The sequence below is a fragment of the Cyrtonyx montezumae genome, unplaced genomic scaffold (genome assembly GCF_038088225.1).
Source record: "Cyrtonyx montezumae isolate F1298 unplaced genomic scaffold, pur_monq_1.0 scaffold_0, whole genome shotgun sequence".
Taxonomy (NCBI): Eukaryota; Metazoa; Chordata; class Aves; order Galliformes; family Odontophoridae; genus Cyrtonyx; species Cyrtonyx montezumae.
In genome coordinates, this window is record NW_027071824.1 from 30,962,057 (window position 1) to 30,989,488 (window position 27,432).

A 27,432-nucleotide genomic window follows, 5' to 3' on the forward strand; every position below is an offset into this window, starting at 1 on the left:
GAAAGCGATTCTGAAATGAGATATAATTTACACAGGAAGAGAGCTCTCCTTCAACATCTGAGGAAACATTTCAAGTCAGGGCATGCAGAATCACGTGTGATGCAACTCAAAAGGAAAGGAAGCTTCTAAGCTTCCTCAGAAGAACACTTACTTCATTCCAATATGTCAGTTTCCCATTCAAACATATATATTAAAAAGAGAATAAGCCTGTGACAAACAATAATTTCACTGTCTTCTTAAAACAAAATAAAACATAGCACTTATATTCATTTTGCTTCATTTTGCTGAACGACCACAGTATCAGCTCTGCTTTGTTTGTTGATTTTATACTTCATTCTAATTCACACAGAACACTTCATCGTACAAGAGGAGGCTTAGGGGGAGATCTCATTAATGTGGAGGAACATCTGAAAGGAGGGTGCAAAAAAGACACAACCAGGCTCCTTTCAGTTGTGCCCAGTGCCACGACAAGAAGCAGCGGGCACAAACTGGAACACATGATGTTCCATCTGACCACTGGGAAGCACTTCTACCTGCTGTGCATGTAACATGGAGTCTTTTCCTTGTACATCTTCAGAACCCACCTGGACATGGGCCAGGGCATCCTGCTCTCAGTGCCTCTGTTGGAGCTGGGTTGGAGCAGATGGACCAAGAAGGCCCTTCTAAACTCAGCCACGTTGTGATTCTGGTTTTGTTACAAAAAATACCATATATACAGGGTCTGAGTACACCTGAAGGAGAAACCTTGACTGGGACAAAGTCACCGACACCATTCTGGATTCAAGTAACAGCAAGCATTCAAGTAATATGAATACTGCAGTGGTAATTAAAGAATTTGGGTGGAAACTCTTTGTTGCCCCAGTGGGTCCAGTTTATACTTCATTAACAGCACTCAGAAATTGAATATCTGATTGGGTATAATTCAGCAACCATGGTACTCACTTCATTTAGCATAATGCAACTTAGTAAGACACAAGGAAATTCCTCCAGGTATAATTCAAAAACAATATGGAAAGCGAGAGAACAGTTACATCAGAAAACAGAGGAACTTAAAAGTAGAACCCAGGAAGTTAAAAATCTAAGTCTGAATAGGAAAGATGAAAAAAAATTGTGAGGGTTAAGAACTGGGAACAGATAATATGTTAATGACATAAATCATCACCATATTCAGGTCACAATCTAGTATTGTGACAATCACCTTCTCGCTCCTCAGTGGGACTGGAGTGACGACTAAGGGATCTGAACTGCAACTCGGCTGCTATTGAAGCCAGTCGATCATTTTCAGGGACGCTGGAACCCCTGTTAAATAGAGCCATTGTACCAATTAACATTGCACTAAATTAGCTTCTAATGATAATTTAACTGCAGTTCAAAAGAGAGAAAAATAAAAAAACAACAAAAAAAAAACCAACTATGAAGCCACAGGACATGAACCATGAAAGAAAAACTGATGCTGAGATGCAAACGGGAAAAACCCTCAGCTATTTTTTTTCCAAAGCTGATTAATTTATTCACTATGCCACTACCTATGGTAAAAACCTTCAGCTTTTAAAGCATTAACTATGTGAAACCATTGCTGTTCCTAACAGACTCCCTACTACTGATTAGTAACACACTAACAAAACAGTTGCTGCAGGACATGGCTGGTGCCAGATTTGGATACACAGTCAGTAACGATTCAGCTTGGTGATAACCTGAGCCACGTTATCAGATGAGGAACGGTACCTTAATTCATGACAAGTACAGTCATAGCCCATAATCACTAAGTAACAACTAATAGGTAGAGCCACAGCTCAGCAGACAGGACACACAGTGTTTAATTATCCGTAGCCCAGGCCCTACCTCCTCAGAAAGTACACTACAATTAGATACCTCAGAATAAGACCCAGATGAATAAGCCTGTCGAACAGAAAGAGAAACGGTACTGAGAGAAATGAGTCTTAAGCCCTTCAGTCTTCTTCCAGCTACCAAGAAATTGATGAATCCACCCAGGTTTTACAGTAAAAACTGCAAAACTTTCTACAGTAAATCTTTTTTGCTCAGGGCTCTCTTTCACTCTCTAAGGCACGGTGGGGAAGAGCTGTGATCGATGCCTCCTAATGTTTTAGAAGTATGAGCTAAACATTACTGGAAAATGAGGAACTCTTTAAGTCCTTCACCAACGGTTAACATCTACAAAAAGATGAAAGACAGCTTTGAAAACAATGGCTCTGTATGTATGAGAAGACGTTCCTATCCTATAATAAGTTTTTCTACTCATATCAAAAGCAACGCATACAACCTTGAAAAGAGAAGCCAAAGACCAGGACACTGTTTCCCATGTGAACATTCTCAATATGAGAATTCTCAGTTGTTCTCTACTGCCTAGAACTTCAACTAGACTGTTAAAGTTTGAAGAGGAACTGAGTAAGTGAAAATCGTCAATACTCTTTGGGAAGCTGAGCTTTTAATCAGTAATATTAAGGAGATAAAGAGTGACATTTCTAATTGTACAGAGCTCAAAAACTCCTGGTGTCTCTAGAATAAGGTAGTAACTGAAAAGTATAAGTATCACAACTTTGAATCCAAATGTCTAAAATCCACCCTGGTCCCAATCCTAGCCACCCAAATCCTTTACTGCCTGAGTCCATAAAGACTGCCTGCATGTTCTTAGGCACAGAAGAGAGACACCTGCTAAATTTCTTCTCTGATCCTGGATAAATATAAAATGATGATTAATAACCTCAGCTAGCTCAGAAATTAAACATTTATATAGGTAATTATTACAAATGTAGTACAAATTTATAACCATCATCAAGCTCAATGTGAATAAAAATACTACTGCTCAGGATTTTATTTTCCAGTTCTACTGAACAGTTGTTGTTCATGTTTATTTTTTAAAGTAAACTTCAATAGAACTATGGTGGCATTTATGCACTATGCACTGCCCAGTGCAATTGATGTATCAGGTTTCTACACTCAACCTTTTATGGCCATGTAATGTTTATAATCATGCCATAAATGTCTAATGAGATTCTGGAAAGTGTACAGTTAATGCTTCTGCACCATTCCAGCAGCTGGACCCCACACCTCTTGCATACAGAGGCAAATACCACTTTCTTGACCCAACTTTTCTATTGAGGCACAAATAAGTTAAATCTGTAATTGGGACTGCAACGTAAGTTCTTCTGACTACATTAACAGGAGAAACCTGCTATAAATATACAGTTATATAAAAATACACAGGTGGTTAAGCAATGCTACCTAAAAATCCAAGCAGTGCACAAAAAATAAATAATAATCAAAATATATTGATTATTTAATGATATTTATGATATTTTTAATGATATTAAATGCTAACCACCAGAAAAACCATAGCTCTATAAAATATACAAGTATGTGATATACACTAAATTGCAATTAAATTAGAATTCTCATTTCTTTTCTTCTTAATAACTATCTTCCAGCACTGTGAAAAAAAGGTCTAAATGCTATCGTACACAAATTCTGACTGAAGTGTGAAAGATGCACATACAGAAACCATGCCACTGCTTTCAAGTGTGTAAAATTCTAACAGTGGTCATTGCATTTGGTATAAAATCACAACAAAGACCACAGATACTGAAAAAGAGCCTCCTATCTCCCCTCTAAAAACCTATCTTCATGCAAAGAGATACCTTGGCTCTAAGCGTGGTAAATACTCAAGATAAAAATCCACTTTGTAGTGTAAAGTAAAAAAAAAAAAAAACATACCAAAAAACGAACAAATAAAACCAATCAAGCAAGTTCTGCATTTGATTTTCAGGATTATAAAAACAAATCAATCTTTACCCTGTATGCATAAAAAGCTGCCAGAATCTCCCAGTGAAAAATCTCGAGAATTTTACTTACTTGAAAGGGGCTTTTCAAGTGCATAGCACTGCAGATTACTGCCTGCTTTGTCTTTTTCTCAACAGAGGGCTTAAAATGGAAGCATGAAGGATAAAAATACATAGAATGAATGACAAAAATCCAGGCCTTTTGTCAACAAAAAAGACTCGCAGGAAGGATACTATATGCAAATCTGCAATTTAATTCCCTCTTAAGACCTTAATACATGCTTTTATGGTCCAGCTGGCATGGGTAGCAATTGAAAACCGTATTTATTGAATGAAATTTTACTCGTCTAATTTTGTTTGACACCTTCTAATGCTTCAAAATTATGATGGCAGATAGTAACAGTGCCAAAACAGTTACCTAAGAAAACAAAAACAAAGAAAAACAAAAGAAAATATATACCACATCTTGGGTTGATTTGTATGTAAGAGTCAACTTAGTGCCAAGCGTTAGTTATCAATACCATTTAGTAACATTATACCAAACTGACTGGGGTATGTTAATTTCACAGACATTTTTACTAAGTAAATTTATCTACTGACTCCAGATCTCAGAAGAACATGCTTAAACTACAAGTTTTGTTCAGATTTTAATTCTGAGGATGGGTTCATAAGTTCATAAGTTCATAAGGTTGGAAAGGACCTATAAGATCATCTAGTCCAACCATCCTCCTATCACTATCTCTACCCAACTACTAAATTAAGTCCTTTAGCACCTCATCTAAACGCTTCTTGAACAGCGCTAGGGATGGTGCCTCAACCACCTCCCTAGGCAGGCCATTCCAGTGCCTGACCACTCTTTCAGAAAAGAAATGCTTCCTGAGGTCTAATCTAAATCTTCCCTGGCGCAACTTGTGGCCATTCCCTCTCGTCCTGTCATTACTTATCAGGGAGAAGAGGCCTACCCCCTCCTCACCACAACCCCCCTTCAGGAAGTGGTAGAGTGCAATAAGGTCTCCTCTGAGCCTCCTCTTCTCCAGACTAAACAATCCCAGCTCCCTCAGCCGCTCCTCATAAGACTTGTGCTCCAGGCCCCTCACCAGTTTTGTTGCCCTTCTCTGAACACGCTCCAGGGCCTCAATGTCCTTCTTGTAGTGAGGGGCCCAAAACTGAACACAGTACTCGAGGTGCGGCCGTACCAGAGCTGAGTACAGGGGGATGATCACCTCCCTGCTCCTGCTGGCTACACTATTTCTAATACAGGCCAGGATGCTGTTGGCCTTCTTAGCCACCTGGGCACACTGCCGGCTCATGTTGAGCCGAGCATCAACCAACACCCCCAGGTCCTTTTCCTCTCTACATTCTTCAAGCCATTCTGCCCCAAGCCTATAGCATTGCATGGGGTTATTGTGGCCAAAGTGCAGGACCCGGCACTTGGTCTTATTGAACCTCATCCCATTTTGCTCAGCCCAGCTGTTCAGCCTATCCAAATCCCTCTGAAGGGCCTCCCTACCCTCAGGCAGTTTGACACATCCTCCCAGCTTTGTGTCATCTGCAAACTTACTGAGGGTACACTCAATTCCCTCGTCTAGGTCATCAATAAAGATATTAAACAAGATGGGCCCCAAAACTGACCCTTGGGGGACACCACTCGTGCCAGCTGGACTTAACTCCATTAACCACTACCCTCTGGGCACGGCCCTCCAGCCAGTTCTCCACCCAGAGAAGAGTGAACCTGTCCACACCACGGGCTGCCAGTTTCCTTAGGAGAATACTGTGGGAGACCGTGTCAAAGGCCTTGCTGAAGTCCAGGTAGACTACATCAACAGCCTTTCCCTCATCTACCTGTCTGGTCACCCAGTCATAGAAGGAGATGAGGTTGGACAAGCACGACCTGCCCCTGGTGAACCCGTGCTGGCTGGGTCTGATCCCTTTATTGCCATGCACGTGTCGTGTGATCTCCCTCAATAACATCTGTTCCATAACTTTCCCTGATACCGAGGTCAGGCTGACAGGCCTGTAGTTCCCCGGGTCTTCCTTACGGCCTTTCTTGAAGATGGGAGTCACATCGGCAAGCCTCCAATCTTGTGGGACCTCTCCAGATAACCAGGAATGCTGATAGATGGCAGAAAGTGGCTCGGCAATCACCTCTGCTAGCTCCCTCAGCACCCTTGGGTGGATCCCATCTGGCCCCATGGACTTGTGGGAGTTCAGATGGAGGAGAAGATCTCTGACCGTCTCTGCTTGAATCACAGGGGGTGCATTATGCACCCCGTCCCAGACTTCCAGGTCAGGGCAAGTACCATTTGGATAACTGTCCTGTTTATTAAAGACAGATGTGAAGAAGGCATTGAGAACCTCAGCCTTTTCCTTATCATCTGTATCATCTTCCTTATCATCTGGTTTATCATCAATTTCTAGACATAAGACTCTGCTCAGGTCAAACATGAATGAAGAAGCCAGTGGAATAAATGATGGGACGGAAAAGCACGATGCAAATGATCTACTGGAATGAAAGTAGGTGGAAACAGTTATATGGATGATGTAAGTAGGATGAGACTGCTACGTCATGTCACGGAGTTGAGCTACCTGGTATCATTTGCATTGCTGACAGATTTGGGTTGAGCTGAGTCGCCACCGATGGGAGCGGGGCGACTGACAGTAACGTTGCAAGGGTTCCGTGCATCGCAAGGGACACTCCGTGTGCTGTGGCAAGAAGAAAAACTTCAGGAAAGAGTTCAAAAAATAATAACAGAAGGAGCTGAAAGTTTACTTGAAAAATGAAATTTTGAAGTGTGCACACTGAGGCATGACTTTAAATGTCTTCCAAATGAATAAAGACTTTTCTGTGAAACCATCTCGGGTGTCAGAAGCCTCAGGAAATGTCAATATGTACAGGAAAAATCATCCTTAAAACGATGACCTCCAGATCTTTAGATTAAAGCCAGCATCTGCCAGCAGCTATGCAATTCTCAAAAAAGTCAAGTGTGAAGTTTGACTGTGCTGCTGTTCCTTAACAATAAGGCCTTCTTTGTAAAAGATGCATGGCAAGGTTTATATGAAAATTTGTAACTATTTTTGCATTCGTTTTCATGTCAACTCTTTCAAAGGGAAGCAAACCCATTGTTTTTAAATTGTCAAAAATTGTTTATGATGCAGAAATGCCACCATATTCCAGAATGCTACGTTTTTTAAATCTTACCTAAAGCTAAACTACAGAAACCTCTATCACAGTCATGCAGACAGAGATTCTAAGTAGAGAAATAAAAAAAAAAGTCTTGCTATCAAACAGTTTTCACTGAACTAAATAAAACGTGTTCCATTCTTATGGGGTTTTCAGGAAAGACAAAAAGGATAACAGTGACTTCAATGCTGGGAAGCATGCACCAATAAAAACTGTAGAATAGAGGGGCAGAAGGAGAGGAAAAGAAAGTTGTTGTATTGTCTTTAACAGCACACTGAGATCACTAACATGCTAGTTTTTTCTAGCTGTTTTCCCTCCAAGAGGAAGGATGTGATGTTGCACCCACAATGTTCCAAGAGTCAGCACAGCCACGGGAGGATAAAACAGTTTAGAGATGTAAACTAACGTTAAATACCTGAAGCCTTCAGGAGTGGGGATGATAAGATGAGGATTTGGTGGATCACTATGGCATCGAGGTACTTTCACAGGACGGGGACTGTTTCGATGAATAGCTGTAAGTATATAGAGAGAAGAAAGAAAAAAAAGGTAAGATCTTAACTCAAATGTCAGAAAAACTCTGCTAAGGACATTTCAAGACACAGAAATAATACCAAATGCAATGTCACAGAATTATGTGACAACCAGCACATATTTTCTTATCCTTTAAAAAAATTTCCTAATCACTCAAATTTTAAATAAAGCTACTCTAAAGAGCGTGAATAATAAATATTATTCACACTGTACTGTGTAACACTTACTTAGAAAATAATTAAAATTCCCAAGAAAATGAATAAAACACCAATTGGAAAATGTATACTTACCTGAATAAAACCACATCCTCATTATTACAACTTCATAGTTGAAAGAATGCTTTATTATCTTTCTTCAAAATAATATTTACAAATTGAACAACAATTAAAAAGCAGACAACACTATTGTGTCCATTTTGGATCAAAACTGGGTCTCTCAGACAAGAGAAAGCAAAAGGAGCTGGGAAAAAAATCCACATATGACAGTTACACTGATACTGATGCTCATCCTATGGCAGTCTGCAAATAAATGGTGAACAGGGAAAGGGTCATACCTAAATAAGCCACAGTGACCTTATGTCCAGCTCATTCAGTGCCCAAAAAAGTAGTTTACAGCATCTTCCCATTCCCCAACCTCTCCCTAAGTAGGCAGAAAAATACGGTGACACAAGATAGCTGATTGCTCATCAAAACCCGGGACCATTCCCTTTCTGCAAGGCCAGTTTAATCATGGCAAACTTGTTTTCTGCCTTGTCTGCACTATCTGGAAAAACGAAAGCTGTCAGGACCAGTGTTGGTTTTCCTGTTACAGTCTGCAGGGACACTATAGCAGAAGGCAGAATCCAGCCCACAAAGGTGGATACATGCTGCTTCACGAAGGAAAAAGACAAGATGAAACACCAAGAGACTCTCTGCTATGTATCTATAGGCAACAGCATGAATGCAACTGAATCCTCAGCTTCAGGAAAGGGGGCAAAGATCACAGCAGGTTTAAGTCCCTCATTATGGTATTCAAATGGAACTAGGAATTATTATTTTATTCCCAAACATGAAATAGAAAGGAGTATCTGCAATACCTGCAGTTGGGATACAGTGTGCTTAGTTATATTTATTTTCTATGTACTAAAGTTTCAGTCTGCCATTCAAGTCTGAGCCAGTCCCTGAGAGCCAAAAGCCTTCTAACAATTTAGCTTGCATGCTTTGCTGTGTCTGCAATGGCATTCAGAAGATTTTCAGTATTTGAGGATCTTCAAGTCAGCGACTTCTATAAAGCAGACTTTGCTCTGAGAAACAGTATAACAAGTGAACGTGCAGGTTTTGCATCACAGTACAGAATTTGCCTCGGATATATTTTAGGCAATACTTCTACCCAAAGGATTATGTTGACCTAGATTGTGAAAGGCTTCCCAGCTACTATAGTTCCTCACTGAAAGTAAAACTCCAGAAATACTGAAAAAACTTCCTCTTTGCAAAGACAAATTACCTTCCTTTCATGTCTCCTGCCACCAACCCTATCCAGGAAGTGGGCATTAGGAGAAAGATAGGAAGATGTGGCATTTGGAAGTTAAACCACTCAGTGGACTTGAGAGGAAGAAGAGAGAAACAGCGCAGAGAGAGAGGTATATAAAAGAAAAAATACAGCTGAAGAAACATCCTTTTTCTCATGATAAACAAGGAAATATCTTGATCTTCTTCTAGTGCCAAACACAGGTATTTTTTTAAGCCATGACAAACTTTGGTACTGGAAAACTGTTTCCCACAGCTCTATCTCATGCCACCAAATATAAATACTCCATACCTCAACAGGTATATAAAAGTCTGCAGAAGCGTGAACACCTACAGCACTACAAAGAAAATTAGGGAGAGGGAGCTGTGATTGTCTGTCTCAAGTTAAAACCACTACTTTAACCAACCTTTAGAAAACACAATCCTTCAGAAGATCTGCAAAATGTCACAAGGATTCAAGGGCAAAATCAGACAAAAGCATCTATAAAGCTTCTAAATTTCTCGGGTAGAATCATAATTTGTCTATGTTTTCCTCAGACAATCACAATTTCCCATCAAAAATGATAAAAGCCTAAAATAAAATCTTTATTTCTCTTTCTAGGTTTTTAAAACAACTTTACAATCAAGATTATGTAATAATAGCAGCAAAACTCAAGAACCAACACCAGTAACTTCTGTCTTACCAAGGTACAGACCTGTAACAGGACTATGTGGTTTTCCAATAACATGACCAATGCACTCATTCATCAGAGCTTGTAAACTCTAGGAAATGCAAACAGAAAGTATTGTGACGTTGTATATTCCAAGAGAGCTCATAACAATATGGTAAATCTCACAGTAATAAAATGACACTGGTTAAATACATAACACCTCAAAATCTAAGCATTTAATTCCCCAATCTACCAATGATATTCAACTTTTGACTGGCATAGAAGGGTTTTGACTAAATATATATATATATATATATATATATATATATATATAGTTTGTTTCTTTTACATTGTCTTAATTTTGCCTTGTCTGTTGGCCTTGACAAAATTTAGTAACTATGAGAACTGAAAAATGATCCACCATGAAAAACATTTCATAATATAAAGCCAGTGAAAATTAAAATTATCCACCACTAATAAAAATGTACAATCAAGCTTGCTGGAACTAAGAAAATGTTGCAACAACCTCTGCTGCCTTCCCTCCTTTCCCTGACCCCACTCCTCAAGAAGAAACAGCCAAAGCATATGGGTGAGAGTATGACAGCCTGAATCACAAGATGAAAGCCTGTAAAACAACAAATATGATGCACTGCACAGTAAAATAAATCCACTTTCCCAAGTTATCCAAGAAGTAAGTAAAACCTTTGGGAAAGAATGTTTAATAATCAAATAACTGAACTTAGGTTCAGGTAATCTGAACTTGATTATGAGCTGTACTAATAACTCTCCATGTAACCTTGTACAAACTATTACTCTGATTCAATTTACTTGTCAGAACTCCAGGGATAAAATTTATCTTCACAATAACAAAATAAAATCATGTTCTTTGGTACAGTTGCTATGAAAGCCACTTCTAAATACCAGTCATTCAGACTAGTCAACATTTCTTCCAGACATTCGAAAACTTACTGAAAACTGGAACTTGAATCTAGACTAACTGAAAGAACAGTGATTAAATTAAAAACAAAAAAAAAGTGTTTAGCCTGTGATCAGCATATCTTATCAACTTAGACTGAGCCTAAATCTCAGCTTTAAATCTAGAGCTTCAAATTCAGGCTTTGTTTGTTTTTAATGGCATCAGATATTATTTAAATAAGAGATTATTATTAACATAGGAATTTCTAGATAAAATGTTGTACACAGTGTTACACAGCAATCAAGACTAAATTACCATAAGGAGCTTCAAGTAATGCTCTCCAAAACTGAAATCTAGCTTTAACAGAGCAAAACTTCAGAAACGCATTTAAGGTTTTGGTTTTCTCCCTTTTTTTCCTACTTGTTCCATGTCCAAACTTAATCTGTATTACATAATAATGGCTTCCAATTTTCTTTGTACGTGTGAAACCTCTGTCATAAAAACCCTATCTGAGGAAATGTCAAGGTATTTTAGATAATTATCAGTCAACAAATTAACTCATGCACAATTAATTGTTAGCACACTTTTGTGGTCACAGGAAAGTGTCAGTTCCACTTATGGACAAAATTACCAGTTATTAATGTGAAAGGCCACATTCTTTCTTCCTTAGAAACTTCCTCATAAAAAATCATCTCTAACAAGACATTAACACTAAAATACACATACATTACTCTTCAAAATCACAAGTGCTTTAGAAACTGTCAAATCAGACAAGTAAAGCTGAGAGGATGCTTGCTGAAATTACAGTACAGTATATTATCATCAAAAGCTTACCCTTGCCATTTAGGCAGACAGCTCTTCTACAACACAGAAGAACAAAAACGTAACTTACTTGAGAGCTCTTGAGAAAAATATAAGTAGAACATAAACTACATAGTTTCTGTATTAAGCAAGACTAATGTAGTTGGAATTTCATGACAGATCTTGACACGTATAAAAGAGAAACAAAAAAAAATAAAAGAGAGGCTCATATCTGCTACTTTCTGGCAACTGTACTTTCACTTCTCAGTAGTACTGTATCAAGATCATAAATAAATTCTCAGGATATTTTTACTGCAGGAGGAAGGGGAGGGCAGAGAAAAAAAAGCAGTTATAGTCTACTCTTTTTTCATAGTAAAACCAGAAGAGAGATTCTTTAAATTCAATCTGATGTCAGCACAATTTGAAGAAATACACCAAAGTGATTGTGCTTTTGTATTCATAAGGTAAGTGAACTTCAGGTGCTGAGACTCAGAAGGTTGTATTCTGAAATGTATTAGGACAACATCTTTCAACTCTGTAGTAAGGCTTCTATCTAATTTCCCCCAGAGACAGGAGACAGCCTCCCAGGACAGCACAGGCAAACTGTCAGCCACTGAAAGACATTAATGCCAGTGGTCATAACCACTGACTATTCACAACTTTATAAATTGAAGAGATGCCATGATCATCATCAGTGATACACAGCAGTAATTGTCAGAGCAACTGTAGCCAGACACAGCTTTATAAAAAACACCCCAGATAACAGACAGCGATAGAAGAACTTCTCAAGTATTTTGAAATAAGTAACAATCAGAATAACTTATTCCATACCAAGAAATCATCTTCTGGGAGAGCCGAAATAAACGCTGGTTCAATGGCTTGAAGAAAATCAAAACCTTGAGTTGCCCACCTATCTCAGATAAACAGAATGAATTACTCTTTGACTAGAGCCATCACAAGAGTTTCAGCAACATCAAAGAAATCAAACAGTTGTTACAGTCTTTTTTTTTTTCATACTTCCAAGAGGAAAAAAAAAAAGAACACAATTTAATATAGTAATGTACTTAATTTATAACAATATTTGCTGAGCTACATGCAGATAAAGCCTGATTTTAACACTGTCAAATAAAGCAAGCAGATCACTCAATATTGATGTATGTACTACATGAACTTAATTAATATTTATGTATGCACCATCTTCAGAGATGGTACCATCAATTCACTCAAGATGTTTTAGAGTAACAAGCCAAACCACAGCGTCCCCTTCTCAGTACTGCTAACTAAAACTGGTAGCTGTGATCTACAAGATACAAGTAAACTATCACAGCAAGCTAACTAGGCTATCCAGACATGTTTCAGACTACCCACTCTTTCCTCTTCTTCTGCCTACAAGTTAAACAGACCACCCCCAGGAAAGACTGATCAGCCCTATTTCTCAAGGGGAAAAAAAAAAACCAAACATCTGCTAGCACAGATCAATATAAAGCATCTACTATAATACAACAGAATTCCATAGAATTCTGATATACTAGCTGCAACACACTGCTAACCCACAAATAAATCAAACTACAGTGTAATCTATCTTGTTCAGTTGTCCCAGTCTCTTGCTTACATCCTCAAAATAAAGCAAATTCTGTTTGCTTTTTTTCTGTTAGCATGCAGCAAATAGTTTCACAGCACTAACTAAGCACAGTTTGAGAGACCACTAGGCCCAACAAATACTCTCAGCAGACTGAGGAAATGTGCATTCTGATATGTGTAATGTAGTTCTAGTTAAACTATAGCTTCATACCACTCAAAGCAGAAAATGCTTTTCAACCCACTCAATTTCTGAAATAAGGTTATAGATGAAAAAAGGGGCTTCAAAATAAAACTGGGAAAATACATCACAGGGAGCAGAATTAATTTGGACTGCAACAAAAACCATTCAAAAATACAAAGGCTGAGTTCTAATATTTAGAATTCAATGCAATCATCTGAAGAATTTTCATCAGTGGAAACACTTCTTCCTTATCTTCTTTTCAGAAGAGACTGATAGAAAGGACTTGTACAGGAGGCAAAAGCTTTTATGCGGACATCATTTCTTCAATCACACAAAACAACATTCCTTTCCCTGTACAATACTCTGAGAACGACTGTTGCATATTCAACAGTCTTTATCGAGGCCTGGTCCCATACTACTTTTGTCCAGAGCTAATGGCCCATACCTAGTTTCTGAACTGTTTGATCTCCGCTTTTTCTTCCTCTCAACTAACAGAAGGCAAGATGTTCAGCAGAAGACACAGCAAAGCAGCTGGGGGATTCATTTGGCTTTATGTATTTGAATTGTAAATTACTTTCAAAATCCAAGTGCCAGAAGCATTAATAGTTTAGAAGAATTGCTTCTAAACAATTAAGCACTGTTCATAGCGTGATGAGTCCTGCATATAATTTAAAAGTAACACAAAATGCTGTGACATTAACGAGCTCGCTGTTACCTGGGTCGAGTGCCTCGCCCACTCTCACATTTTGTTAGCACATAGTTCATCCATTTTCTGGCAAAGCTGATATACTTGTCTCCAATTTTCTGTCTGAATTCTCCAGACATCAGACGAACAACTTCTTTATGGTACTGTAAGAAATTAAAGATTACTTTTCAAATAATAACAGTCATATCACAAGTTTTATTTGCAACATCCACCAGAGTATTTGCACACTAGCAAAACTTTGCACAGGGTAACAACCACATCCTATTCTTAGACAAAATGATTTCATGCAAGCAGTTGCATAATTATAGAAAGAAATGTAAAAGTATATGACACAAAAAGAGCTACAGTGAGGGGCAGCACTTCAGCCATATTGCATTATTGTGCACATATGGGCATACACTGATGTTTAATGGCGTACACAGCATTTAAGTAATGTCCAACATGAATGCTCAGCTCTGTAATCAGAGATTGAACCTCGAAGTAATGTTTATTTCCAGTTATATTACAGATAAGTCAGAGAAAAAAAAGGAGTTGTATATATACATTAAAAAAAACCAAACAGAAATACCAGCTGTTTTTTTAGAAGACTATCCTTAAAAGTATGTTAGGGTACAATACAATCACAAAAAAATATATCTAGAAACTTACAAAGGTCACAGGAATTAAATAAGGACATGACATTTTCTCATCAGCATCATAGGGAAGACACTCAAAAGCTATATTCACTATATCAAAGAACCACCATGAACTTTGATAGGAAGGCTCTACTGTCTTTTTGTGCTACTCCAGGTTGATAAACAGTGAGAAGCCAAGTTACACGATGACACTCAATACCAGAGTATTTCATCTAAAACATGACCAGGTAGCAGAGCTTGTAAGACTACACTTGAATTTAGCAAGTTCTTAACACTTTGTAGAGTTTCATACATTACTAATTAGAGTCTGTATTATCTCACTGTTCTTTTTCATTCACAGTTCTGAAGTGTTCTGTTAGGTTCCTGTCAATTCCACAGAACATATTGTCATTACTGACAATAATTATTTCCTTACCTCAAACCCAAAATTGTAAGCCTGAATCATGGCCTCCCGGTAGTATTGCTGCAAAGTTGCAGATTCAGATTCATCAACTTCAGCATCAAACTCAGACGTGAACATATGATCAACTCTGTCAATGGCACTGCTTATCTTATTGCATAGCTGCAATGCATCATTCTAAACAACAACAGCACATTATCATTTATATTCTATTGTTGAGTAGATTAAGGCAAACATCTGACAATTATATTATTTTAAATGCATGTGTACTTCAATGTCACAACAATTCATTCAGTCTCAGAAGAACAAATACTTTATACAGAACTTGCACTAAGGAAGTCGTACAACTAAATGCAGTATTGCAATTTCAAACAGAGAAAAAAATAAACAGAGAGATCTACTCATCTATACCTCAACAAGATCACAAGCAGTCATCCTCTCCAAATACAAGAAAAAAAAGTCATTTCTTACAGATTATGGATTTTGATGGAATTTATTTTTACCAAATCAAACATTTTCCTTCAACAATCCTCCCAAACAAAGATGTTATTTTTTCTGTTACTATATCCCTATTGCATTACAGACTTGTTTCCTGCATGACTAATATAAAAATGCTTATACTAATATTGTTCAAAATTATACTCACACATCCTTAGCAAAAACAGAATGAAGACTGTACTGAAAATAAAATGATCCAACGATCTTGCACAAATTACAGTTCCAGAATGTCATTAGCACTGCAATCGAATCTTCTTACACATCTCTACTCATTAGTGATCAACGTAAAATCATTTTTACTGAGATAATCTGGAAAACTGCTTACCTTTAGTTGCTGCAGAGCTTTGGCAATGACTGGCTGGCTGGATGTCTGTTCCTGGTGGAGTGATATAAGCCCTTCTATAGACTGTTGGAAAGCTTTTCGCTGACTCACAAGGTGGGCAGACTGAATGACTACGAGAAGCAGGTTGTCAACCTAGGAATATGAGATATCACTAGTCCTTATAAAAAACAAACTTCCCCTCTGGCAAATTCCAACTTGAAATTTTTGGAATTTTAACATACTATATGGTTTCTCTCTTTGCTACTCATCAAAATTCTTAATTCACACAGAAAAGCTTAATGCTGGCAACAGAACTTGACAAATGCTCATCTTACAAGCAGAAGCCTATAAGGTTAAATGCCACAAGAAGATTTCAAGGGGAATATACTGCATTTCAGAAAAGGTGATGAACTTTTTGAAAATTGGGAAACACTATGTTAAAAATTATCTTCAGAATAGTTATGCAAAGGCAATATCTAAGTATAACAATTACGTTTCCTTCAAGCAGACAGAGGTAACAATCATCATAAATAAGCAGATTTTATCCAAGTGAGGTAATATATTTGAGGGGAACTGCAAAAAACACTGATTTAACCCACAGTGTTTGCTCAGACTTTAAAAATTACTAAAACATAAGAGTATGTTTGGAAAACTAGTTCTCTGATATTACAGACTTCTATAAAGGTGCATAGAACAACAAACAGCAATATCTTTGCCGTAGTACTGTGGTTGATATCCTACATGGTCAATTTCAAAATACAGAAAAGGGAGCTGAAAAATGTTACAAAATGCTACTTACAACACAGGACACAAGCTTTCTAAAGAACCTGTTACCTCTGAAATTTTCAGTATATACATATATATACACAGACAGAAACATAAATGCATCTATGTTATATTATCCAAGTCAGATAGGATGCCATTTGCAAACTAAATTCCATCTTCTGTAAGATGTTCTCACGTACTGAATGAAATGTTATCTTTACTAGAAGTCCAAAGAAATCCTAAAACCTCAATTAATAGCCCTTATTTTATTGTTCAGTCTTGCTGGCAAATAATCAGTGCCTATGTACAGGAGTGCTATTTTCAACTGCCCGTAGTTGCTGGAGGCCCTCAGAACATCTCTGGCCATACCCGGTGATACAGAAAGTCTCTCTATTTGTAGACAGGAGAGACCATTTATGGTAGGGATCCAAGGAACTGCATGACATAGCAGAAGGAAAATTCACTTAGCCTAACATGAGGGCATGAGAACAGGATGGGCAGGGAGTTGCAGCTGGCTCAGATACTATAGCACAGCAGAACTACTGGCAGGAACTCCCATTGGCTTGGAATGAAGGGAAGTATGACTGGAAATACTTCTTTCTGAAGAGCTGCTGAACACCCAGTAATTACACAGAAATTTTACTTCAAATGTCACAATTCATTCAAGATTGAAACTAATTTGTTTCATGCGTCAGTGCGAGGAAAGCACACAGCTGACCTACATTTTTGAAGATTGGTGAGTTCTTGATAAAACACCAAGTTCTACCCATCTGAACACCAAATAAGGCATTTAAAATATCTTACTACAAATATCTATCCCTGGAAAATGTACACAGTAGGGAGTAATACTTTTAAGAAACATTAAAATTCAGTAGTCTACTAACACAGCTAAGAATCAATCTTAGGCCATAATTTAAATTACTATGCATATCTCACTTTAATCGCTTTGGTTAATCCGAAATGAGAAGTCTTCAAAAAAGTGTGGAGATCACACACAAAAAGAAAAACAAGAAGCAACTCACCTGCATGCTTCGCAGTGTATCAACAGTTTCCACTTGTGGCACTACTTTGACTGGTTGGCCCTCCCATGTGCTCCACATGTCACCTAATTCACAGTCTTTGTCACTGTGTTTGGTCATTATTAAATAGGCCTCGTATGCAACCTCATCTGAATCTTTTGAGCAATCTTTCCCAGCAGCTGCATTTAGGAGCTGCAAAATCACAGACTTTTCACCTGCAATACTATTTGGGACAAATACTTGTAAATTCTCGACTCCAGGGATTTGTACCTGTGTGAAAATAAAATAAGACCGAATGAATGAATTTCATTTTCAAGATAAGTAAAATCTCAATTTTTCTTAAACAAATTATCTCAAGTAGCTGTACAATATACATGCTGAAGCAATATTTTTAACCAAGCCATGAATCAGAATCGGACTGTGAAAACAGCAAAATAGTTCATTTCTGTGATCTGTCATAAGGTAAATGACAAAGTTTAGTTCTTTCTTTTCAGAGTTGGATGCCATCAAGCTAAGACAAAACAATGTACTCAGCATTTTTACCATAAGGCAGATATATTTCCCAGCAAAATCACTATCGTCCATAGTTCAAAATAAAAACTGTAATACTGTTAATGAAATCTAAAATAGTTTCCCAAAACTAAAGTGCATCTGACTGAAAAGGTTTTTATAAAATTCAACTCCCTACACAATGCTAGAGGGCCAGTATATGAAGTGTTAATCACCAAAATACGCGTCTTCTTGAGAAACTTAAAAAAGGGGAGAGGGTATATATAAAGACAGATAGATCTTAACACTTCACAATAGATTACTTAACCCACATGCTCAAACAAACTTTTCAAAGTCAAGACTCAACTTTTTCTTCAACAACATGCATAAGAACAACAATACTGCCCTTTAAAGTCATCCAGTACTGTGCCTTAGAGCAGCAGCATGACTAGAAAACAGTATTTTTTAAAAGTAAACATAAATTGAAAATTTCCCTGACTACTCTTTCACTTTAAAACAATTCACAGGCTAGAGTTCTGCTAAAACACGTTTTGGGTTTTTTTTGTTCTATTTTTTTTTTTTGTTTGTTTTGGTTGTTTGGTTTGGTTTTTTTTAATAGATTGCAGCTTAGGCTGAAAAAGAGTTCTAAAGGTCATCTGGTCCAAAATGGTTTTATCCACATATTTAACAACACTTGGCATGCTTCTCTCCTATGAACTTGTCTGTCTTCCTTCAAACCAATGTCTCCCTTTTTTAGGGATCACTCATTTAAATCTAACAGGAAACTTCCCACACAAAAGTTAGTCAACTGGTATCCGATTAAGAGATTACGTACTTAAACACATACGAGGACAAAAAAAATAGTGCAGCAGATCCAAATAAATATACTCCATGGAAACAGTTGATTTATTTAAATTCAAATTACAATTAAGACTAGATGACCTAGGAATTAAGCCATTTGTGTGGGAGTTTAAAATGCAGTAAGTATTAGGCACCTGTGCCCCACAGAGTTAATTTAATTTTGCTGTGAAAGTTTTCTAGAGACAGTTAATTGAATCCTAGAATCATTAAGGTTGGAGAAGACCACTACGATCATCTAGTCCAATCATCAACCCATCACTGTATGCCCCGTCCTTATTCAGTGTTATTATTCCTCTCTCTCAAAATGGGGAAGTGCTACTGCAACGATGCTGCATTTCCTAAATCAAAAATCTTTGGACTGACAAGGAATTAAACTCTGATTTCCTAAAAGATAACTTATCATTCTCACACAATGACAAAGAAAATAATTCTACTGCCACTATTCAGTATTAAATACATGACATATTAAATGTTGAGATACACAGGTGACATTAAAAAACTGAAAATATTAGCACAAATATCCTTTGGTATTTTGCTTAGCATCCCCACACTAATTTCATGTTTTTAAACTGAATTACCTTCACATACTCTTTTGTTTTCAGAGCATTCAGAAGATCTCGGACAGGCGCTGACAATGCAAACTCTGCTGCTATTTCGAGGTCCTGAAAGCAACATCAAAACAAAAGAATATACTTTCAAACTAAATTTATTTAAAGCATATAAGTAACAGTGAACATGAGTAAATCACATGAAACTCGACTGTTAACTTACCTTCCTCAGCATTTTAGCAAATCCAAGAGCCTTGGAGGCCCTTTCTCTAGCTTCATGAAACAGTTCTTTGAGTGCTCGGCTGGTCTCTATGACAGACCTCCTGAAACATTGGTAGGAATGGTGTGACAGTGCTTTAGTAAATCATGTTAAAATTTACACAGCTATTAGAAGATTTTTTAATTTGTCTAGCAATAGAAAGAGCATAGGAAAAAAATATATATATATTTATAAGCAGATGATTAAAATTCAATTGAATGTGTTCAAGAAGATTTTTGTTAAGGATATAAAAAGGGAATTTAAAGAATGTTAGATAACAATTTCTGACACCCTGAATTAAAAGAAGGTTATTAGGTTTCTATAGAATGATTTGATACTACTACATACAGAAACATCAGCAAAAAAAATAAAAATCCATGGACTGTCACATTAACTAAGTTTTCATTCTAAGAATTAAAATGCAGTATGTACCTGTCAGGGGGTAAAGAAACACAAGTGTGCTTATTATCATTATTAAGCCAAAGGGCTTAATACCTTATTTCATCTGATGCAGTACTGTCATCGGCACTGGCCCAAAATTCATCACAACTGTCTTGTAGTCCAGAATCTAAAAATATTCCTGTAGATTTCAGCAGCATTCCTGCAATATCACTGTAGCAACAGAAATGGTGGAACTTCAGTCTTATTCAGGGTAGAATGGCACCTTAAACTTTGTCCTACTCTGTCCAATGCAAGAGAGCTGCGTTGCCAAGTCTGTCTGCAGAAACAAGCAGCATCTTGGGGGCCCTTTGTTACTCTATGTGTGCAGGGATAGCAGGAACAGGGACTTTCCGTGTTAGTAGTCATTCCAGTTATATAGCTAGAGTAAGAGCAATCTGCACTTACTGGATCCTGTAGCTACACCCATTGCAACAATAGTCAACTGAAAGGCTGCTTACTGGAGCCTTAAGAAGCCCAGTCTAGGAACTCCGAACAAGTATTAACTTGCATAAAAAACTGGTACACATTGGCATCATAAACAGAGTAATTAAAACTTACCAAAATAGTTTTCCAGCTTGAGCTTCTCCTCCTCTTATATAAGGAGTTATTTCTTTGGTGAAGTTCCATTCTTCCTCTAGGAGATTTTTTAAACTATGAGATGCTTGAGGTAACTGCTGTAGCATTTGGATCCAGCTTCGCATATAATCAAAGTAAACCTGCACATGGAAAGAGATCATTTAAACAAATGGTTTTAACAAATTAAACAATTTGTAGAAAACACTTCTACATGTTTTGTTTGCTATCAATGAAAAGGAGCTATGTGTTTCCACAAAGATGGAGAAAAGTATAACTTGGGAAACAGAAAGTGGTACTGAAGTATGCTCTCCACAGTACTTTTCTGAAAATGCTTGTAGTATCACCACCTTACTTGCTATGCTGCTGCCCACCACCATATTGGGAATACACACTGTAGCTAGAGTTATTTAAAGCAGAATCACTGAAAAAAATACGTTTAAATCTTAAATTAACTGGATTATTCCAAAAGATTTGGATCCGTACTCCTGGTATAGTTAAGCACAGAGAACAAGCCTCTCAGATTCCATGTTATATCTTATATCCCTTTATATTGACCCTTACTTCTCATCTTTTTTTCATTATTACAGTTTTAAACTAAGAAAAAATCCAGGTAAGTACAATTCTTCAAACATTTACCCATACTGAATGCAAAAAAAAAAAAAAATTAAAACAAGCAACCATTTAACTATATGTTTTGGTTGGATAATCCATAAAAATCAATGATTGTTCTCCATAAGGAATGGATAAATGTTCCTAATGGTTTCAGGTATTTTCAGATCACAGTGTTATAATAACAAGTTATGGAAAATCCTAAAACTCTACTCAAGGGTGGGCAGACATTGTGGTGCTTTTTTGAATTCTGATAAAATTATTCCAGCTTGCACAGTCCTGACACCATCCCTTTCACAACTTATAAAAAGCAAGATTGTTATACAATTAAAACTGCTGTCGAAGTTCGAGCTCTTGCCTCACTGCACAAAAACACTACAGCTACCTAACAAAATAAGTAAGGAATTTCAAAACAGACAAGATGAATCATTTTCCTTCTTCCTTGACAGGTCATTTCTGCTATAAGTTTCTTGAAATTTCAGACGGCAATAAAGGCAGACATGCTGCATAAGAAACTTCAGGTGTAACAGTGTATTTTCCCATTATAGGCAACAAAAAGCAGGTAACAGGAAAACATTATGTATCCTCAACAACCGATATTACCAACAGCTCCGCTGATAAAACACTAGTAAATAAGGTACTGAAGTACATCTCATTATTCTCCATTTAGCTTTTTTTTCCCTCCAGAACAACGAGGACTAAGCCCACATACCTTGTAATAAAAAATAAGCCACATCTAAAGGAACAGAAATTAAAATTAAATTTACTTGATAGAAATATTTCATTTAGGATTATTCAGAAGTAAAGCACTTACCTTGAAAATACTTTTGTGCTTCACTTATTACAGTAATGAACACAAATTAAAAATAAGGCACCTTTTGTGGATGAATGTAAGGTATTAAAGTATGAATACACAATGTTAGTCAAACAATCTATTTTTTTATTCACTACTAAAAGATTATTAAACATTTAAAAAATTGTGTGCAATTAGCAGGTCAATTTATGAAGGATTTTGTTTGAAGTAAGTAATCTTGTAAGCTTGTATGCACAGATCTACTGTTTCACAGTCCAGAATTACGGGGGCTTTTTTGTACATTAGTTTACTTTAAATGGCAATGGCTATTATATTACCTTTACAAGATAGAAGAGTAAAAGAATAACATTATATTAATGCAGCAGAACAACAACAGACTAGCAATATCTTTATCTAGCAGGAACATACACATCTATGAGTATTATTCAGATCAGTACTCTTAGAACTCCAAATGCCTTCCCTTGTTTGAAGCTTACCATTAGCATTTTATGCAGGTCCTCTTCAAAAGCATCAATGTTGCAATCAATCTTTTGCAAGTCATCTAACACCTCACGCAACATAAACTGGTAATATTGCTTCATTAACAGGCCACCTTTCAGAACCTCCTTACACTCTCTCACTAGCTGCAAAAGAAAAACCCAAAAACTGGAGTCAGTCAAGATACTACTCTTAAATTGTCTCCAGGATATGAAAAACTTTTGTCAAATTTTTGTCTTAGAAATTGCTCAGTGATGAACTAAATGCTTTTAGAAACGAATGCAGGTCACTCTGTGCGTCTCCAGGATTATCCAACTGCCATCGAGTCATTTGCCACATAACTGTAAATGGAGATGGGAGCTCACATTTCATACTCTGCTTTCCACCCAGGGCCACAATAAACACCTTGTTGGATAGATCAAAAATTTGGAATTGGGCAAGAGGTCTCACAGCGACCAAATGTCACTTTAAACAGAAGCAAGTCAGGAATAATATGCAGTGTATCTGACAGACACTTGGAGATTTATAATAAATATGTTACTACACAAATTTGATTTTCAATTTATTGGTTGGGTGCCCACAACTCCAAAAACTGTACTAGAAAAGAATTTGGTACTCCCTTTTGCTGTTTCACTGGAAATGGCTACTATCAGGCAAATACATGTTTGCTTTTGGCCAAACATTGGTCATCCTTATTTGAAAGCTTACAGCTTTTATTTGTTTAAAGAAACACAGGAGTGCATAACACAATAGATTTCAAACCTGCACTAGCAATTGCTTCTCTCAAAATCCCTTCCAGAGCTACATGTGTACTATTTGAAATTATTCATTAGTCTCCAGGTCTGACATCCCCACCTTTTTTGAGCACCAAATTCATTGAATTAAGAGTCTGAGATCAAAAGAGGGAAGAGAAGGGTTCATTTGGGTGGTAAGAAGGGATGAAGCTGTTGGCTGATTAACCTCTCTGAATTCCTTTGTAATGGCCGTCCTGGCAAAAGAAAATATCACTTTCTCAATATATGAGAAAGAACAATGGCATGAAAGCACAAAACCCACAGCCACAATATTGCAAGATTTTTTTTTAATCTTTTACAGGCCAAAACACACTACACTGCGTCCTCTCAGCGTGCAGGGGAAAAACAATGGTAGCTTTCTAAACTCAATCCACGATTTGTTAACAGTTCAAGAAAAAAAAAAAAAAAAAAAAGGGAAAACCCACAGTAATGTGGAAATGTAAAAACTGGACATATATATCCCCAGTGTGTCTTATTTAAAAATGAACATGTGTTCTGCACTCTCCACTCAATCACATACGGTACACACGGTGCTAATTTATTGTTTCATTCTGCCCTTGGACCCATAAAGGAAAACGTCATTTGTTCAAAGAACTTACGATTGGTATCTAACGATCAACCCGTTATTCAGAGAGACAGGTGGGACTCGGCAGTACCACTTGTCCCTAATACTCTACTTCATATTATGGTGTACTTTACAGATACTAAAAAAGTACTTCTAAACCTTGCAGAGGATTACTTGTTTATTTCAAGATAAATTCTATAAAAAAGAGATTTCTTGTTCAAATAGTACTGCCCACACAGTAAGGTATAGTGTTATCCAATAACAGAGCATAGGATTTACAAAAAAAAAAAAAAAAAAGTAAACCAGCTAAAAATATGTAATTCTAATTTTAAATGTCAGCTTTAGGAATAGAGACTTACAAGGCAATAAAAAATTCAAAAACATGGTCAATAAAAGGAAAAATATTACCATTATTGGTTTGTTTGATAAGTCAATTTTTGTTTAGTGTGCTCGTAGAAGACCTTTCCTGCAGAGGAAGTGGGATGGGTCACAGAGCCTCTGCAGTACCGTAGTTTAGAACAAACAATTTTATCTTGTTTTTCTACGTATTTACTTGACCTACAAATTTATTATCTGTCCCCCAAAATTTAAATTTCTCCATTTTATATTTTCAAAACTTACATCAACATCTGCTCCAAACGACCTGTAATTATACCCAATACATAAAATCCACTCAAGCAGAACCAGTCAGCTAGTCAGTACGTTGTGGCTCTGCTCCAGAAGGAATCAGCCACTTAGTAGACAACCATGTAGCTGCAACTTCTCTCTTCAGAGCCAGGTCAGGCTACTGAAGAGTAATGTGTGCTACGTGACGGTAACAACCAATATGCAAAACGCTGTCAGCTGACATCAAGGACTCATAACCCAAACATTTCAGGAAGCAACAAGTGCTGCTAAGGCTATCCCAGATAGAGTGCTGATAGATACTGTCTTTACCATCCAAACACAAATCCTTTGACTGCCTTCTTTAATTGTTAAAACATATGTTCAAATACTGCCTTGTTAACAAGTGCGTGAATAACAGAATTCCTAAGGCAGAAATCAGCACCTGCATCAACTTAGGTGTGCTACAGTGCTTCTGGTTACAGATCTAACAGATCTTGAAGAAGAATGAAGTATGTAAACTGCACTCTTCTAATACAGTATCCTATAATCAGGAAATAATCTTCAGGTGCACCAATCTAATTTCTCCACGGAATTTTCTGTAAGGAAAAAGCTTTTACGACAGTAAATCCACTTCTCCTAACAAACTCAAGAAAGATGAGAACCATCTTGAACTACTGAATACTGTGAGGGATAGTAAGCATTTGCTCAGTAAAATTCCTTTTTTCAATGTAATTAGTGAGACAGTATATACAATCAAAATAGTCCGTAACAAATATTTTGTTTTCCAGGAAGAAATGGTTATTTTTGCACAAGTCAAAGTACATCAATGTAACACAAGGGCAAAAAATATAATGTCTCTGGGAAAGAACTGCACCTTATACTACAGCATACTATTCTATAAATATGACCATTAAGACTAAAATTTTTAGTCCCTCACTAAAACACTTGTCAGAAACTTATCTGCTTAGGACCATAAAGTACGTTAGCAATTGATTTTTGAGTACTGGATAACTGGAATGTGAAATTATACTCAAATAGACAACATATTTAAAAGTTTTACCCTGACAGACCACCTGACAGAGATGTATTCTGGTTATATTCACCAGGGAGCTGGGACATAAGTTTAGATCTAAGCCAAGTTCAAGACATACTGATACTATCTGAACATCCTTTCTTATATGAGATGACTACCATAAGAGAAATCCTCATGGAAAACTCTCAACTTGTGACAGGACTTGGGTGATTAGATCAGATACTTATATTGAAAAAAAATATTGCACAGTAAGCATTGTTTTCCATTTGGTTTTTCCTCTTAGTCAACTTCAGACTATGTGTCCACACCATACTGGTAGAGGTCTTACATGCACAAAGAAAAAAGGATCAAATGAAATACATAACAAATATACAAACCCTTAAATCTATTCCCATAAAACTGGTTACTCTGCCTAGCAAATCCATGTACAGATAAGTGAGCTGGACAAGATCACATAGCTTGTAATGCAAATGCAACAAACACTATTTACCTTCGCTGGCAGATAATTCTTTAATCACCAGTTTTGATTCCTGGAAGTCTAAATCAGAGAGGTATACATAACCAGTTGTTTACCACGCAAAAACCACATCTCCATACAAAATAAAGACAATTTATAGAAATTATTACATGATTATATACCCTCATATCATAAACAAATCTTCTTTAAACAAATGACCTTTTTAAAACAAAAGAGACAAAGTAATTTCAAACAGAATATATATATATATATATTTTTGAAGCAAACCTGTTTAATACTCAAAAGAGATGGTTCTCCAGCAGGTCTTTGTTCCAACCTTAGTTTGAGACATTCATGGATAACATTGAGCAGGACTCGGCAAAGGACCAAGAATGCAGGTTCAAAAGATGGCAAATCCATGGATTTCAGCTCTTCCCATGATACAGCACTGCATTTTTGCTCACAGCAAGGTGGAGAATTTAATAACTGCACATAATCTGAACACAACATGGGATCTGGACATTCTGAAAACTGTAACAAGAAATAGGTATCATAAAAAGGATCCCCAAATTCTTTAAGATTTAGGGTCTGATTAAAGCAGCATACTAAAAAAGGGTATTTTCTAAAAGGTGAGGTTCTATGACAGCTGTCTATTAATTAATTGGCAAGACAACCACAGAAGTTTCAATTCTATTTTTATTTTCTCTTTAGGTGGTGGGGGTATTTTGTAGTCTTGTTCTTTTTAAAGCTAACACTATTATTTATTTATTTTAGGATCACTGTACTGAGATTAACACAAATGCACCCTTGGGAGTGAACAATACAATTTTTTACTTTTTATTTCTGATTTAAAATAATTGAATCACTGATTAAAGATCAAAAATCACTTCACTACACTACAGAAAGAAATTGACTTTTGAGGTTATCACAAACACAGCAATTAATCCTAATATGATATAGGAACATATATACTCAATTCCTTATGAATGAACAATACTTGAAATTTTCTCAATATACTAAAAATAATAATAAAAAAATTAAAAGGTTTTGCACTAATGACTACAAATTAAGAAACAAGTTAGCACTTGGTTAGGTCAGGCAAGTAATATCATTCATTTTTCAATATACAGAACATCTACAAATTTTGTTTTCCAACTGTTTTTTATAAACTTCACATTATAAAGTAATGTAGTGTTCATAGAAGCATCATTAGCTAAGCTGAATAAAACTTACAAAATAATACACTGAATTTTGGTAGATATGTGAAATTAAAAATGAAATTTAAAAAATGAAAAAAAGATCAAGCCGCTTTTTTCCATTATTAAACATATTTTACATTTAAATGAAAAATACGTTGAAATGAAATGACATTCTTATCAGAGAAAATAACTGAAAAAATCTGGTCTGTATACTCT

The 27,432-nt window shown here is 36.6% G+C and overlaps 1 protein-coding gene across 6 annotated transcripts in view; it reads right to left on the reverse strand.

Annotated features, from left to right (window-relative positions):
* Positions 1-27,432, reverse strand: part of MAP3K4 (mitogen-activated protein kinase kinase kinase 4) — a 70,363-nt gene that overhangs the window by 12,418 nt on the left and 30,513 nt on the right. For 3 of the 6 annotated variants that reach the window (XM_065731214.1, XM_065731172.1, XM_065731181.1), the window contains exons 4-18: positions 26,306-26,548; positions 22,562-22,708; positions 20,645-20,802; positions 20,141-20,257; positions 19,610-19,709; positions 19,417-19,500; positions 17,492-17,758; positions 15,708-15,857; positions 14,900-15,061; positions 13,859-13,992; positions 12,213-12,291; positions 9,698-9,776; positions 7,394-7,490; positions 6,384-6,500; positions 1,199-1,299 (exon numbers count right to left, since the gene is read on the reverse strand). In XM_065731214.1, the coding sequence (XP_065587286.1) occupies positions 1,199-1,299; positions 6,384-6,500; positions 7,394-7,490; positions 9,698-9,776; positions 12,213-12,291; positions 13,859-13,992; positions 14,900-15,061; positions 15,708-15,857; positions 17,492-17,758; positions 19,417-19,500; positions 19,610-19,709; positions 20,141-20,257; positions 20,645-20,802; positions 22,562-22,708; positions 26,306-26,548 (2,035 nt within the window). The remainder of the gene's footprint in view (positions 1-1,198; positions 1,300-6,383; positions 6,501-7,393; positions 7,491-9,697; positions 9,777-12,212; positions 12,292-13,858; positions 13,993-14,899; positions 15,062-15,707; positions 15,858-17,491; positions 17,759-19,416; positions 19,501-19,609; positions 19,710-20,140; positions 20,258-20,644; positions 20,803-22,561; positions 22,709-26,305; positions 26,549-27,432) is intronic. The other 3 variants (XM_065731190.1, XM_065731206.1, XM_065731198.1) reach the window with 3 other exon arrangements.